Here is a 17369-nt window from a genome sequence, read left to right on the forward strand (position 1 = left end):
GAGAATTAAATTTTTTGTTTTCTTGATTTTATACACACACCGAAAAGAATGACTTTAGTCTGGATTAGAGGGCTGAATTCTGGCAGAAAGAGTTGATCTAGTCATCAGTTTTGTTATATTCCAGTGACTAAAATATAAATCCTGGTAAGTTAGAGACCATGTTTATTAAAAATGTTGTATCCTGGGAGGAAAAAATCTATATTATGATTTTTATCTATTTTTGTAGCGTATTTTATAAGGAAATGGACTACCTTTAGAAGCAACAGCAAATGTAAGCAAAACAGAGATCAGAAGTCAAAATTCACGAGTTTTTTTTATTTATTAGTTAGCAGACAACTCTTTGTAATAGTTGCTCTGAAATTTAGTGGGTGTGCAACCCATGCTTCACATACTAACAGGAATATTAAACCCAGAAGATACGTTGCACACTTCTTGGACTTCCGGGGTTAAGAAAGCTTAGTTGATATTAGATGAACAAGGTAATTCAAATCCACAAAATGGTTGGGGTAGAAATTCTGTTCTCATTTTAATAATTTTGTTTAGTGAGATTCCAGACGTCCTTTTCTTTGTTTCTCTGAGCCCTAATTCAGTTCGGCTCACTCTCAACCTCTGTTATACGCCACCCACTGCCTCTAACCACCTTTAGAACCTCTCAAACTCGTGTATCGCAAAGTTACCTCAAAGTCCAAAGGTCTAACACCAAGCTCAGTAACATCCTACCGCCACCTTCCCCAGCAGACCTGGTCTTTCTTCACGGATCCTGTGGTTTGGGTGACAGCACCATCCAGCCTCTTCTGTAGCTAGAATCTTCCGGGGCCGTCTCAGCCTCGTTTGTCCTTCACACTCAGCCAACACCTGGATCTGGTTGATTCTACCTCCTATATTCTCACCAACACCAACTGCTCTCTTCCTTTCTAATCCTTCTCCCATTGTGTTGGTTCCAGTCCTCACAACTAAGCAAACCATTACAGCCTTTACTTGGTCTCCCTGTGTTGTCTGGCTTAACTCTCATCCAGTGTTTCCCAACCTGGTATTGATGTTTCTTTACTACAGGCCATCTGTTGAGCCCTTAAAATAGTAATATGTGCTGAGAACCCCCAAATAGGTCTGAGGTATACAGTGTTATTTAGACTTTTTTGACCAGGAAGCCCTTTTCCCATGGTATACCTATTAGCATCTCACAGGGCAGTAGTCTTTGGGACCCATTGGTTTGTGCCGCCTGAGTCATTTTATGCAAATTAGATCATGTTACCGCCTACTTTAAAACCCTTAATGACACCCCAGGGTCTTAAGATTAAGTTCAAATTATGTCTAAATCCCTTTACTGTCTGCCCCTCATCTGGCTTCTCAGTCTCATTTCCCAACTACCGTTCCCCATGAAGCCTGTGCTCCATTTTTCTCAGGGCTTCTCAGAGTTATTTAACATGCCATGCCCTTCATAGCCTGGTCTCTGCACACATAATCTGATGCTCCAACCCTCCTTATCTCCCTGGCCAGCCCCTGCAGTGTCATTTCCTCTGTAGAGCCTTCCCAAATTTTCTGGAAAGACTGAATTGTGCTCTCCTCTATATTGTCTCTTTGTGAACTGATCATATTTGACAGTCATTTTTTCTTCCTGACTGCACTGCAAATACTTGGGGTATAGTAACCATTTATTAATCATCTTAATCCCCAGCACCTAATACAGTGCCTGGCACTCAGTAAGTACTGAATAAATGTTTGATGAAAGAATGAATGAGTGAATGAAGAAATCAATGAAATGAGTTAGAAGCTATAAGCAGAGCACATTATGTTAAAACTGGAAAGTTGACCTCGGAAATAGAACATAAACATTATTTTGTTGGGCTCAATATATGTCTTGAGGTCCCAAGAAAATGAGCTCAGCTCTCAGTAAATTAAACTACCGAGATGAAACCAAAAGTGTCCATACGAGCAGAATTTATTAATGTGCTGATCTTGGGAAAAATCTCTAAAAACACACAACACTTGAGCCACTGTATTTTTCTATAGGAACATAACTTTTAAGTGTTCTCCTTCTTGTATAATTTTTACTTTTCTTATAAAACAAAGGAATTCATGATCTTATATAATGAAACATGTATGGCAGCTAGGATAAGCAATATAAATACTATTTTTTGTTATTTATTCTGTTTATGGTATATATTTAAAAATAAATACCCCTTATGAAAGATAGACCTCTTCATACCACAATATTCTTTTAAATGATGACTCACAAAGGCAATCATTTTTCATTTAATTTTATTAATTTTCTCTTGTTGTTCCTTTAAAAAAATTATATTCTTGGAGCTGGCCCAATGGGATGGTGGTTAAGATCATGTGCTTCGGTGGCCTGAGGTTTGTGGGTTTGGATCCTGGGCGCAGACCTACACCACTCATGCTGTGGCAGTGTCCCACATATGAAAAAATGAAGGAAGATTGGCACAGATGTTAGCTCAGGGACAATCTTTCTCAGCAAAAAAATACATAAATAAATAGAAAACTGTGTTCTTTGCATTCTGCCTCTCCCTTCCAAACTGTCAGGTTCACCAGGTAATTTTGACATGTTCATGAAGTCCTCACAGACTTTGGAACCTTTATTAATTTGAAATTTCATCTTCTCCAATTTTAAATGTTTTCTAAAAACACCTTTTCATCAATGTAAACACACCAGGGAAACTTTTTGAGCAAAGACGAGACAAGCTCTTAAGAAACCCTGACAAATACTCCTGACAATATTAGTTCAGCAGGATGGCTATCTACCATACCTGGAGGGTCAGAGCACACACTGCCACTGGCTGGAACCCACTGCTGACTGACTTAGAAGCAGCTTCTGGCTAATGATAAAATAGCCTGATAAGAGGTGGGTGTTCAGCCCATCTGCTGGATGTTGGTTTTACATCTTTTAAACATCTGGATTTTGGGCGCTTTTGTTCATCCAATCATCAATCCAGCAAACATTTATGAAGTGTATGCTTTTTGCCAGATGGTATACTAGGCACTGGGGAATAGAAAGATGAGTACATCCCCTTTCCTCAAAAGATGCACAATCCTGCATTCGTGCGGGGAGGTGGAGGGAAATAGCAGGCACATGATCGACTAGTCCTTATAGGAGAGATGCAGTGCCTTCCAAAGTCAAGGTGAGATGGGAGGTGATTCATTCACTGTGAGGCAGAGGGGTTAGAGGAGGCTTTAGTGAAGAAGTGGCCTTTGAGCTGGGTCTTTAAGGATGTCTTGGAAGTTTCTAGATGAGCAAGGAGGGGAAGGGCGTTGCTCACAGAGTAAACACCACGATCAAAGGCCTGAACAGAGAGCATCTCTGTGCCCAGGGATGGGCAAATTGTCCATTGTAGCTAATACACTGGCCCAGGGCAGGCTGGCAAGGAGACTATCTGGGAAGCTCAATGCAGGTTAGATGTGAGGGACCTGAAGGACTTTCTCAGGAGTCTAGATTTTATCTTCTGGGCATTGAGAATTTCCTAACACATTTCTGACATCACTAGTGAAGTGTCTAAAATGTCAGTCATAGCTAACAGAAACTTCAGGGGTATGTTCTTTGCGCCTGACAAACTCAATAGAACCCATGGGGAATTTGACTGTGAATTATAATCTGAGAATTGGAAGAACAGTGGTTTGATGTCATTGTGAGGTTTAGAGGATAATGATTTTATGAATCGGCCATTCCTTGTCTCACAGGAAAATACACTGCGTTTTCACTACAGTGTACATATTTATGGATCGTACCAAAATGTCACATACCTCCAGCATCAGTCACAAAATGTCACTCTACTGTTCAGCTCATATCCTGACCACTTCTTTACTGGGAAAAAAACAAATCATTAATTTTAAAAGAAAAAACAAGAGAGAGGATGTGGAAGAAAAAAACTAGACATGGAGTCATCCACTCTTAAGGTCTCTTATTAAAAATGTAACAATTTCATAGTGGGGAGTTTTGAATGCAATTCTCAAACACTTAACATGAGCAACAAGAGAAGCAAAATCTCCTCCTTCATAGAATGAATAGTCTAGTGAACGATAATTTCTGAAAAGAATGAGAGCTATTTAAATCACTATTTTAAAAATAAAATAAAATGAGGTTAATAGGATAGAGACTGCTTTGGCTAACCTAGCTGGGAGGTTAGAGATGGCCTCTCCAATCAGGTGAGACTGGAATTGAACCTGAATTATTAGAAAGACTCAGCCACATGAATATGTAAGAGAAGAGTGTTCTAACTAGAGATAAGAGCAAGTGCAAATGTCCTTCCTGTGGGAGAAACAATACAAAAAAGCAGTGTGGCTGGAATATGCAGGGAAAGGAGAGAGTTTTATGAGATGAGATTGCAGTGGCATGTGAGGCTTCTCTTGTTCACTCCTAGAAGCTAGAACCATGCTTGGTCCATGATTGGTATTTAATAAATTTGTGTTGAATAAATGAATGAAGTTGGAAGGATTTGAGTTAGACAATCTCAAATTTCCCCTGGGGCAGGGACCAGAACATGTAGAGCTTTGCAGATCAAAGTTAGAGGAGTTCGATTTTATTGTAATCACCAGAGGAGGCCTTTGAAAGGTTTTAAGCATGGGAATTATATGATCTGATTTATGCTTTGAAAACATCACTCTTGCTATTGCGTGGAGAATAGATTGTAGGGGAGTAAGATGATATGCTGAATATCTTCCAGTGCTCCTATAGATCCATTCTCTGCCTTCTCCTCTTGTGTCCCAGGAGGCTGACCTATTTAGAACCTACCCTCTGTCTTCTAGTTGTGGTAAATCAATGGAGTTCTCAGCAGGCCATCAGAAGGAGAGAGGAACTGTCTTCAAATTGAGTGGCCCTCTCTAGCTTTCTAGGACCTAACCGAGAAAACTAGAAACTGGGAAAATGGTTAGGAAGCTTTGCAGTAGTCTAAGCAAGAGATGATGGTATCCTAATTTATTATTTATTGTGGAGGTAAGGCTTATTTATTTTGGAGGCAAATCTGAAAGTATTTGCTCATGGATTGAGTGTCAGGGAAGAGGTGGTGAGAAAAAGGAAAAACTCAAGGACCTTCCCTAAATTTTTGTCTTGAAGATGGCACCATTAAATGCATGAGGAAGACTGAGAGGAGAGCAGATTTGGGGTGAGGTTGGAGGGGCAGAATCAAAGTTCCATTTTGAACATATTTAGGTCAAAGTGCCTGTTTGCATTTAAGTGGACATGTTGAGTCGGCAGAGGGAATGATCAGAGCTTAAGATTTAAATTTTTGACTCATCAGCATCAACTTGTTTTTTTTCAGACAATTATGATTTGAACAAAATTACATTAAGTTCATGAAAATTTTAATAATTCATAGAATGGAAACAATTGTGGAGACCACAGCCCTTAAGTCTGGCAAATCCTTAGGAATCAATAATCCACGTGGTTAGTTGTCTAGTTATAAGAGTTTTGAAGAAGGACTGAACAATAAAAGTTATAACTAATCTAATGAGAGAATACCTCATTGGTTAGAACTGAGAATTTGACAGAAATAAGAGAAGGCTGAACCCAAGAAGTCATGCAAAAGACTATAAAACCAAATTTAAAACCTTAGCTGTCCATAGTAACAAGAAGGGTTTTTCTAAATAAATGGAATTCTTAGCCACCAATTTAAATTTCCCCCAACCACCAACTTTAATTCAACTCCACAAATATTTATTGAGAATTTACATTCACAAAAAAAGCACTGTGCTTGGCGGTGTGGGTAGAAAATGCATTAAAGAAGCAAAATCCTTAAAGAGTTTATTGAACTGCTAGTAAACAAGAACTAAAAGAAAAGTTTGCTTCTCCGAAAAATGAAGGTCAAAGAGTCACTGAAATGAGCCAGAGAAGCTGAAGACGTGGGCCACTTACAGCTTGAATCACTAGCTCTGAGGCCATAGATTTTTCCTTCATTAAGGCTAAATGACATACGAGACAGGCTTTTGGAAGGAACTGTTTTGATCTGTAATGAGTAACAATTGCAGTACTCTACCTACCCACCCAACTTCATGGCATAGCCTAGCAGCCACGTTCAAATTAGCCTTTCAGCTGAGAAATCAAAGAGTCTAGGGAGAAAACATTTCCAGGGCTGCCACAATGTAAATGAACTATTTTAGAATGTTAGTCCCCAACCTGGATCATGGGCCGGCTCAGGTGGGTCAGAGATGGTCACAGAGTGGAGGCTGAGGATTGCATTGTGAAGCACGCCCCTCTAGTAGGGAGACAGGGAGAGACCAAGCTCTTGGCAGGCTTGGTGCTTATAAGGCCTGGGGTCTTCAGCATGAAGCAGCAGTCAGAGTACCCTCCACTGAAGCCGAGAGGAGTTCCTGCAACCACAGGGAAGAGAAGCTGAGCTTAGACTGGCTCTCCAGTGTCCAGCACTCCCAGCCCAGAGCAGGTGCTCATTAGGAGCTTGGGGAATATTGCATGGAATGGGAATAAACCAGTTCTGGCCCCTTTGGGGCCTTAGTTGAGTCACTTCACCTCTCTAGCCTCAGCTCCTTTATCTGTAGAGTGGGGATAAAACCTACCTCATACGGTGGTTCCATCTTTATCATCAGCCTTCTTTTACTCCGTGGGTAGGCAGTTGAATCCAGTCATAAGAAAATACATTTTTTCCCATGAGACTCAATAAGGTTATTTTCATTCCAAGTTTTTAAAATTTAAATTGCAAATAAAGGTTGTTCACCACTGGTTTGGATGGTTTGAAAGGCTCTAGAGTTAAAAGCCCTAACTAGACAAGGTGGATAGCTTTTATGACTTCCTTATCCAGGAGCTCTGTGACCTCAAGACATTCACAACTGCAAAGGGCATGCTTGCTCAGGGGGGTCCAACATCCCCTGGTTCTAACAGAGGCCTCTCTGGCTCCCACGTTTTCACCCCCACATTTATTTTATTCCCATTGGAAATGGTGAAGAAGCATTCATTTAGAGCAATGGTTCTCATCCTGGTTGCACAGAATTACCTGCAATGTTTAAAAAACATTTTTTTAAGTCAAAAGACTGATGTCTGGGACCCGCCTCCCAGAGTTGATGATTTAATGGATCTGAGAGGAGAACCAGGCCTCGGTGCTTTTTAAAAGCTCCCAGGTGATTTTAAAGTACATCCAGGGTTGGGACCACTGAGTAAGAGGTGACAGCTGGGCCACAGCAGTGTTCTGACTGCATCCAAGGACACTGTATCACCATCCTATCTTGACTGTGGGCACAATTCCCCCTTGCAGTTCTGAGCACAGACCCCCACGAGTTCTGAGAGACCACTGCTGTAGCAGGAGGAGCTCCTTCAGCACAAACTCTCATGCTTTCTACAACCAGGCCTGATTTCCCAGCGAGCCCGGTGAACCAAGAGCAGCAGGGGAAAGAAAATGGGCTATTCTTGAAGAAAGCAGAGCACTCCTTAGAGTTTTTACAGTAAAATATCCCCAGCACAGAATAGTCATAGGTTCATAGATTCGCTAGGGTTAGATCTGACTGGAAGTAACAGAAAACCCAAAGTCACAATGGCTTAAATAAAAGAGAAAAGTATTTCTCTCTCACTTAAAAACAGGCCATCCAGGGTTGGGTATGGTGGCTTCATAATCTGGAAGAAAGGCTGCTTCCATCTTTTTGCCTGTCACTGTCCAAGATGGAAGATTAAATTTTAGACATCCGTGTTCACATTCCAGCCAACAAGGAGAAAGAGAAGGGAAAATGCCACACTCTCTCTGGGTGTTTCCCTGAAATTGCTGCACACAACCCTTCCATGTGTATCCCATTGGTCAGCGCTTAGTCACGTGGCCATGCCTACCTTCAAGGGAGGTCAGCAAGTATAGGCCATAGGCTGAAAAGTCATGTGCCCAGCTGGAAAATGGAGATTCCTTTGCTATTGCAAGGGAGGGGACAAATGCTTGGAGTAACAGCCAGCAGTCTGTGCCACAGGGAGCCTCTCTCTCCCCTGATGCAACTGGATTAGAACTATTAACTTACATGCAAACAATGTGTTTGATTGGGGTCTCACTGAAAACCAGTGAAATGAGGCTATTTTTCTTGTATCCCAAATTTCAGTGGCTTTTGTTCCCACTGCCCTAAGAAATCACCAATCCTACAAGAAAAGTGTTCTAGGGCAGTTCTGCAGAAAACCAGGCCTCATATCCAATGCCCCTCCAATAAGGTAGGGTGGAAGTTTATGCTTAGAAAGAGGGAAAGGGCTGCCTTCTCTGCAGATTAATTCCTGCAGATTTACACTGATGGTAGGAGCTCTCTCTCGTTCATTCTGGAAGCAGCACAGATTATTTTCACTGGATCGTAAATATGTTTAACACTCTGTTATACTAACCTTTTAAACCAGTGGTCTTGGGTGGCTGCAAATCATAGTTTAGGAACAACTTTCTAAGATTTAAAGGCCCTTGAAATTCCTGGATGCTCTAGTTAAATACTTCAGACTAAGAGCGGAAGGTGTAGATCTGGCTACAAAATTCATTTCAAGGGGAGGAAGCAAAATCCTTTGGGCTGGTTTCTGGTTTTTCTCCTTTTTCTATTTTTTTTTCTTTTTTCACTCTTAGTCAGCCAAGGCTATGGTAGGAACTGGCAATCAGACATTCTACTGTCCTACGTTGGGTTGACTTTCTCTTCCTTCCCCAGTGTTCCAGGACCTGCGGAGGGGGCATCCAGAAGCGTGAGGTTCTTTGCAAACAGCGCATGGCTGATGGCAGCTTCCTAGAGCTTCCTGAGACCTTCTGTTCAGCCTCAAAACCTGTCTCCCAGCAAGCCTGCAAGAAAGATGACTGTCCCAGTGAGTGGCTTCTCTCTGACTGGACAGAGGTATGTATGCTCCTCAGAAGGAGATAATAAAACAGGCGTAAGGAGGAAAAGAAAGCACCAGAAATGTATACATACAGAAGGCGAGAACAGAACAAAATAATCCTCCAAACATTATGGAGCAGTATTTTAGTAACCATTTATACTACAGTGTGTAATTAGCTTTTAACTAGGCTGCAGGGACGTGAGTGAAGCAGCCAGCCTTTACTTAATATTCGGATGCATGGAATTGTAAACAAACTCCTCATGGAACAAAGCCAGGCCTCACTTGTGCTGGATTCTTCTCAGAACACTGGGTTCTTCTCCCTCTGTCTCTACACCTGCCTTCCTCACCTCCCTGCACCTCCTCCTCCCAGATGTTTCTAGTCTCTACTCAGCAAGGGCAAAGCATCTCTAGTCCATCTCTTCCAAGTTACTGGACAATAAGGAACATGATTTATTAGGAAAAGAAGGCCAACGAAATCCTGCCTCTTTGCTGTCAGCTTCCTGACTCCAAAACTTCCACAACTTCTTGGCAAGAGAACCTGAGTTGCCCCCTTGCCTTGCATTTGGGGAGATGACTGCATCAGCATTCACCATTCCTGACTTACCTCCTAAGTTAGGGATACAGCCGCAACTAACCTACCTTTCTAAATAGTTCCTACACTAGCATCAATTAATTCCTTCACACCCAGCTTCAACTTGTTTCAGCCCTTACTCCTTCTTTGAATTGCCTCCAACTCCCCCGCTTCATAGGCCTCTGTGTCTTCCATAGAGAAGTCCCCCCAAAAGGACTGCCTCACAAGCAAACTTAGCCAAGAACAGAATCACTAGGCCTGAAGTGAAAATCTCTGCATCAAAACCAGATGCAAGACCCTCTCCTTTCCTGCATATAAGCATCATTTGAATTGACCTTGCTGATCCCATTGCCTTCTCTGTATGACACATGACTCATAGGGTGCAGCTGCTGCTGATTGAAATATATCACAGAAATCCTTGCTTCTACGGAAGGGAGAGCTACCTCTGAAAATTAAGATGCCATCTCTTTCAACCTAGATTCTGAGAACTTTTGCCTCACATTTTATCACCCTATGCCGAGTTCCATCAGATGGTGCCTACTAAGGGCCTTGCAACTAAGAGTTAACCCACAGCACCATAGGTTTTATAACTTGGCAGTAACATTGCCTTCTGGTGGTATCTCACCCCAAATGTCTCAGAACAGAAGGGGGAATGATTATTTGTTCATCTTTTAGGATCAGATTTATTTCGGCAGGATAAAGGATCAAAAGTATGTGGAAGGAGCATATGGGTAATGTGCATGCATGAAGACGTTAGTGACCATTTCTCCATGGAATGTTGATTTGGGGTATAGTATTATATATGAAAAAGTCATAACAAAAATGTGATATATTTGAGCTGATGTATTTGCCAAGTAAGTGGCTCTAAATAAAGACCTCCTCCCAGGGGCATATTGTAAAAGGCATTCCACTCCCAAGTCTATTGATGGTACTCTGCCATGAGTGGGATGCTGAGGAAGGGACTTGTGTGTGTTATAATTGTCTTCCTGTGTTCCTGGAGTTTGTGGCCTCTGAGTACATGGGACACAGAGAATTCAGAAAACATTCTCTCTGGACTGCAGATTTGAAGGAGGGACCCCTGTGAGCAGGCACTAAGGAGAGGAGATGGCTGAATTGCGGTCCCATGGGTCCCACTAAGAAAACAGACCTTTAGACCAGTATCAGACCCAAAGAAAGGCAAACTTAGGTCCTAATCCTGACTCTGCCACTTACTAGCCATATAACCTTGGGCTACTTAACCTTTCTAGGCCTTAATTTGCTTATTTGAATATTGAAGATAATACTTGTGTCCACTTATATGGTTATTAGGAAGCTTAAATTAAATGATGCACATAAAACACCTTGTGCCTAGTCAAAATTAACATTCATTATTGTTATGATTCTCTTCCATCCCTGCTCATCGTCAGGAAGAGGAGAAGAAATAGAATAAAGCACTTACCTTGACTGGCTGGACTCAGGGTTATGGCCTAGGCCTCCCACGGGCTTTGGCAGTCTTCTAGGAGGAGGAAGTTACATTTTGGGAACTAGGAATAGTTAGCCCTTATCAAAGGAATGTTAGTAGGTTCTGAGTTATCTGGGTTGATGAATGGAAATTCCAAACATTGGAGAGGGGCTGGGAATGGCGGGAAGTAATCACTGATGCACTAGGGTTAAACTCAAGCTGGTGGCATACAAAAGCGCCCCTGGGGATATTCACAGAGGCTCCAGTTGGCCCTGTCATCCTAACAGCCTTCCCCTTGGCTCTCTGGCTGCAATGAGACGTGCATTCCATACCCCGCACAAGGCTCCCCTTGGAGAAAGGAAGACCTAATGATCTATGGGTGTTTTTCATCCTCAACTATCTGGGCTCAATCTCATGGTTACTGCACAGAATCCCTCAGAGACAGAATTAAGCCAAAGTTTTAGACAATTCACATAAAATTGCTTTCAGATTCTATTCTGAGAATAAGACCTCTCAAAAGGCCTTACTTCTTTTCTTTAAAAAGAAACCCTTGCATCTTCCCAAAGTGTTGGATACTAAATATTTTTAAATCATATTTTTATGGAAGTTTTTCCCCCTAAAAATACAACAGAAACTAAAGTCAGAGTAGTCAATTTTAGAGCTACCAGGAACTTAGAAGGTCTTATAGCCTAGTTCTTTTAAAAATTAAACCCACAGAACCCTTTTGCAACTGAAATGTTGCTAGGAAGCCAAAAATCTAAAAGAGATAAAATCAGAGCTGTTTTGGTTGAAGTGCAGGTAGGGGTCCCAGATAGCCAATGGTTGGATCTCCAGTTCATCTGAGAAGCCCCTGAATCAATCACTCAACATAGTTATAGAACAAGGTTTGAAAATCCCTACTCTAGTTTAATTTCCCTATTTTAGAGATGTGGAAATTGAACCTAGAGAAAGAACTAGACTTGACCAAAATCATAGCCTGATCTTCTGACGCACAGTCTATTTTTCTACTTGGCGGCACTCAAATGACCCTGCTTTTAAATTTTCCAGGCTCCTTACTTCCATCCCACCTGAGCCCTGGTTTTGGTGCTGTCATTTACAATAAAATAATGGATGGGTGGAATCTGGAATCCTCAATCACCACAGAACAAGAGCAATGGGTTGGATTCTCATTTCCATTTTTTGCATCTTAAACATCTTTCAAGGTGGCGTATATCTCAGCAGATTGCACGGAATAGTTCATCTCAATGAGTTAGCACATAGAAATTGAAAATATAAGATAATATTTTTTGGGTTTTACTGTCGTTTTTCAAGTTAACCTGGCACACTGCCATGACCCCAGTTCAGGCCTTTATCATCTCAAGCCTGGACTACTGTGGCAGCCTCCTTAACTGACATCCCTGCTTGCCATTCATCTCCTACTCCCATCCCTCCCAGACACTGTTGCCAGATTAACCTTCTCCAAACACCTCTTTCATCATTTCACTCCTCCCTTTAATGGCTCCTCATTGCTTTATGGACCAATTCCAAATCTCCCGTCTGAAAATTAAAAGTCTCTAACGTCTGGCCCCAAACCACCTCTTGAACTCCTGACACCTTCAACTGGGTCCCTCTGTTCAGTCAAACTGGTTTAGCTCTGCCCCCAAGCCTGCCTTGGACTTTTGCACTAAACTCTTCTGCTTTTGTTCTGGATATTTCTCTGCCTCCCATGCTTGTCCGTGGTTCCCTACACCTCCCCAGACTCCACCCGTCTTCAAGACCCAGGCCAGGAATCACTAGCGTACCGTAAGCGTTCAAGAATTGTTAGCATTAATATTATAATACTTGTCTTTTAGTTTTATACTTTTACTTATTTCTTTTATTACTATTTAATTCTTTAAACAGCTTTATTGAGGTAAAATTTACATACTGTAAAATGCAACTTAGCATAGTGTTTTCAAGGTTTATCCATGTTGTAGCACATATCAGAACAACGTTTCTTTTTGGTGGAATAATATTCTATTATATAGATACACCACATTTTGTTTATCCATTCACCAGTCGATGGATATTTGAGTTGTTTCCACTTTCTGTTTATTATGAATAACGCTGCTATGTGCATTCTCATACAAATCTTTGTGTGAATGTAAGTTTTCACTCTCCTTGGTAGATACCTAGGAGTAAAATTGTGGGTCATATGGTAAATTTATGTTTAATTTTTTAGTAAACTATCAAATTGTTTTCCAACAGGACTGTATTATTTTACAATCCCACCAGCAACATATGAAGGCTTTAATTCACTTATAATAATAACACTTATTATCTTTTTGATGATAGCCATTCTAGTGGATATGAAGTAGTATCTCATTGTGGTTTTGATTTCTATTTCCCTAATATACTATTTCATTTTAGCCATGCATTTGTATGTTTTTCTTCTCATTTGATGACAGCTCTCTGAGGTTAGGAACCATCTTGTACATCTTTTTTCCATAGTATCTAGCACCCCACCTCAAACAAAGTAGATGCATAACAATTATCTGATGCTTGACATTAAAGTATTATAATTTATTTGTGAAGGAAGGAGAAAGGAATTAGCATTAATTGAGTGTCGTTTCTGTGTGTGAAATTTAAAACATTATCTCCTTTAATTCCCATTTAATTTAATTGCAAAATAAGTATAAGATGTGGAAACAGACCCAGAGAGTTGAGGTAACTTGCCAACTAGGGTCATACTGAGCTGAGATGTGAACACAGGACTTAGAGTCTGTAACTCTAAAGCCCAGACCACATAAGTAAAAACAGTTAAAATGTCTATAGGAAACCCTAGAGTAGAAAATCTGACAGTTGAATGTGGTGACAATATGGACATGTCTTCCCACATTGTTTCATAATTAATATTTGTCTCTTTCTCTCTCTCCTAGTGGCTGTTGTTTTCCAAGCAACTTTTCTCATCTTTTGGCGAGTTTGAGAGCCCATACAAAAGCCCCTTAGCCTCTAGTTCCCGCATTTACATGCATTTGGCCTTTCTTTCCCCACCAGTGTTCCACAAGCTGCGGGGAGGGCACCCAGACTCGAAGTGCCATTTGCCGAAAGGTGCTGAAAACCGGGGTCTCAGCGATTGTCAATTCCTCCCTGTGTCCTCCCCTCCCGTTCTCTTCATCCATCAGGCCCTGTATGCTGGCAACCTGTGCAAGTGAGTATGTTGGAGTTTTGGGGATGGGGAGACGGACCCCACATCGAAGCAGCTGTAGCCTTCCCTAAACCCAAAACCAATAGGGCTTTGCCCGTGGAAGGCAGCAGGCTGGTAAACTCAGCTGGAGATGGAAAAGGAATCTTAATTACACGTGGCCAGGCAGAATTCTCTTCCCTACTGGAAAAACAGTTTGCAGGGGGTAGAGCAAAGTTCACTCGCTGGCATACAGAGATCTGGAAGCTGGAGTCAGCATATTACTAATGAAGTCTAATGTTATCCACTCTGGGGTTTTAAACTACTCTAAACAGATTTGTTCTGTTTAATATTAATCCCTAGAGTCCTAACACTTCTGGGCCCCCTCCCCACGTACACTAGGGCCCTGGTGCTCTGCAGAACCCAAAGGGTAAACACTGAAAGGGAGACAGTCTCCTTCCCTTTGTCCTCTGCCTCTTTTTATGATGCTGGCTTATTTTTTTTTAAGTCCTTTTAATGAGAGGACCTGCCTTTTCCCTGGGATCCCCCTCCATCTAGAACCCTGCATTTCGGCTTCTAGGGGTAGAAAGACCCAGCAGGGTGACAGCAGGTTGCCCCCACTGCACCTCATTAGTTCTGGGTTTTGATTGTGGCAGCAGCTTGATGGTCCACAGCTGGTAACCAGTTCCTCATTTAAAACCTAAGGCAGTACAAGAAGACCCCAGCCAAAATAAACTGAAGCTTTCTTGCCCTCTTCTCCCTTTCCTCCCTCCACCTCTCTGTCTTCTCTTCACTCTCTCCTTTTCCCTCTCTTGTCGCTACATCTCACTCTTGTCCTTCTCTGCTCTCCCCTTCTCTTTCTATATCCGTCTGGCTTGTCTTTCATTCTATTCATTCCAGGGCCGGGGCGGCCATCCACAAAGCACAGTCCTCACATTGCGGCCGCAAGGAAGGTCTACATCCAGACCCGCAGGCAGAGGAAGCTGCACTTTGTGGTGGGGGGATTCGCATACCTGCTCCCCAAGACCGCAGTGGTACTGCGCTGTCCCACGAGGCGCTTCCGCAAGCCCCTCATCACCTGGGAAAAAGATGGCCAGCATCTTATCAGCTCCGCCCACGTCACGGTGGCCCCTTTTGGCTACCTAAAGATCCACCGCCTCAAGCCCTCTGATGCGGGCATCTACACCTGCTCTGCAGGACCAGCGCGGGAGCAGTTTGTGATTAAGCTCATTGGAGGCAACCGGAAGCTGGTGGGCCGGCCCTTGAGCCTGAGGAGCGAGGAAGATGCCCTCGCTGTGAGGAAGGCCAACCCTAAGGAGGCCCTGCAGACCCACAAACACCAGAACGGGATCTTCTCGAACGGCAGCAAGGCTGAGAAGCGGGGCATCACTGCTGACCCGGGGAGCCGCTATGATGACCTCGTCTCTCGGCTGCTGGAGCAGGGGGGCTGGCCCGGGGAGCTCCTCGCCTCGTGGGAGGTCCAGGACTCCACGGAAAGGAACACGTCCTCAGAGGAGGACCAAAATGCTGAGCAGGCCCTCCTGCACCTGCCTTTCACCATGGTGACAGAGCAGAAGCGCCTGGACGACATCCTCAGGAACCTGTCCCAGCAGCCCGAGGAGCTGCGTGATGTCTACAGCAAGCACCTGGTGGCCCAACTGGCCCAGGAGATCTTCCGCAGCCACCTGGAGCATCAGGATGTGCTCCTCAAGCCGTCTGAGCGGAGGACTCCCCCCGTGGCCATCCCTCCTCATAAGCACGTGTCTGGCTTCAGCAGCTCTCTCCGGACCTCCTCCTCTGGGGAGGCTGCGGGCGGCTCCCGCCGGCCACACCGCAAGCCCACCATCTTGCGGAAGATCTCAGCTGCCCAGCAGCTTTCGGCCTCCGAGGTGGTCACCCACCTGGGGCAGACTGTGGCCCTGGCCAGCGGGACACTGAGTGTACTTCTGCACTGTGAGGCCATAGGCAACCCGAGGCCTACCATCAGCTGGGCCAGGAACGGAGAAGAGGTTCAGTTCAGTGACAGGTGAGGCTTGCAGCTGTCTGGTCTAGGCAGAAGCCTGGACAAGGGGCCACATCTTGACCAGGGCACCCAATTCACTCTTCCTTCAAGGTGTTTCTAAGGGTAGAGCTTAGAGCACTGGGCCTCAGGGGTGCCTCCTGGGTTTCAAGCCCTATCTTAGCACTGATAGACTCTTAGAGCAGAGACAAGGTATTTAATTTCTCTACACTGTATGCTCTCATCTTTATAGGGTAATAGCAACAATGCCTAACCACCCCAATCCCCATAGGATCCCAGAGATTAATGAGATACTCTCTAGATAGCTTTGAACTTTTGGCAGAAAGGTGTCATTCCAAGCCAAGGCATTATCACACTACCGGTTTGTGAGATAAACCACTGAAAAGCTTGTACACCAGACACTTTCTCCGTGTGTGGTCCCCAGGGCTGGGGAGAGAGTGCGGCCAGCAGCTGCTGTTCCCTGTGGATGAGCCTGTTCTCTGTCTGGGCTGGAAAAGGCTGTTTGTTCCAGAAAGCTTGTATTCCCAGTCGGACCTGTGATTAGTTATCCTAATAGCTCTTGGTGTCTGTTTTGATGTGTCATTACCGGGATGACAGCATGTATTACATACTTGTTTCCCTGGGCCATTGCCATTCATATTGGAAAATCAATAGTGGTAGTAGAAGTAATAACAATATTTTTTGAACGCTGCCTAGGTGCCAAGTACTGTGCGTACATACAATTTCTACATACATTCTCGTTTGATCGTTATAGTGGCCCTGACAACAACAGTGATAGCTGGCATTAATTGAGTAGTTACTATGTGCCAGGCTGGTGTAAACTCATGGCGTGTTTTATCTCACCAAGTTCTAACAGTAGCCCTGAGAAGTGGGTGTAATTTTTATCCATACTTTATAGAAGAGGAAACAAATAAAGCCAGGTAACTTGCTAAAGATTATATTTATTAGGTGATGGAGCCAAGATATGTGCCAAAAATAAAATAGGTACTCACTTAAAGAATTATAGACTGTGGATGGGAGAGGAACCGTTAAGGTTGTCCAGTCCAGAGTCCTCACTTTTACTTTTTATTGTCTCTGAGTCCATGTAAAATACTCTTTTCATTAAATATAGTTTTAAATACCATTGTTTGGCTAATCCTCTTCTCTGGTTTGCTTTACCCAAAGAAGGCAAGAAGCCAGGATTTCTTGTGCCAGATGGTATGCCAGGTTTATTTATATGTAACTGCATTTGTTATTCTAACAGTCAATCTACAAGATTGACACTATCCTCCAGTTTTACATAGAAAACCAAGGGTCAGCAGCTCGCCCAGGATCCCACTTTAGTGAGAGCCAGACCGAGGATTCAATACCAAATTCATATGATTCCCAAGAGAAGCTCTGTCTGCTCTTCTGAGACCTGGTGAACAGAGGAGACTTTGTCCC

The 17369-nt window shown here is 43.2% G+C and overlaps 1 protein-coding gene and 1 long non-coding RNA gene across 8 annotated transcripts in view; one reads left to right on the top strand and one right to left on the bottom strand.

Moving 5' to 3' along the window:
- Positions 1 to 17369, top strand: part of ADAMTSL1 (ADAMTS like 1) — an 859827-nt gene that overhangs the window by 726068 nt on the left and 116390 nt on the right. For all 7 annotated transcript variants that reach the window (XM_070248240.1, XM_070248241.1, XM_070248242.1 and 4 more), the window contains 3 exons: positions 8611 to 8790; positions 13801 to 13954; positions 14828 to 15953. In XM_070248240.1, the coding sequence (XP_070104341.1) occupies positions 8611 to 8790; positions 13801 to 13954; positions 14828 to 15953 (1460 nt within the window). The remainder of the gene's footprint in view (positions 1 to 8610; positions 8791 to 13800; positions 13955 to 14827; positions 15954 to 17369) is intronic.
- LOC138920296 (uncharacterized) overlaps positions 2243 to 17369 on the bottom strand; it is a 38971-nt gene continuing 23844 nt past the window's right edge. The window contains exons 4-6 of the long non-coding RNA XR_011431202.1: positions 6125 to 6318; positions 3757 to 3817; positions 2243 to 2398 (exon numbers count right to left, since the gene is read on the bottom strand). This is a non-coding gene — a long non-coding RNA (uncharacterized lncRNA). The remainder of the gene's footprint in view (positions 2399 to 3756; positions 3818 to 6124; positions 6319 to 17369) is intronic.

Source organism: Equus caballus, chromosome 23 (genome assembly GCF_041296265.1).
Source record: "Equus caballus isolate H_3958 breed thoroughbred chromosome 23, TB-T2T, whole genome shotgun sequence".
In the NCBI taxonomy this organism is placed as follows: Eukaryota; Metazoa; Chordata; class Mammalia; order Perissodactyla; family Equidae; genus Equus; species Equus caballus.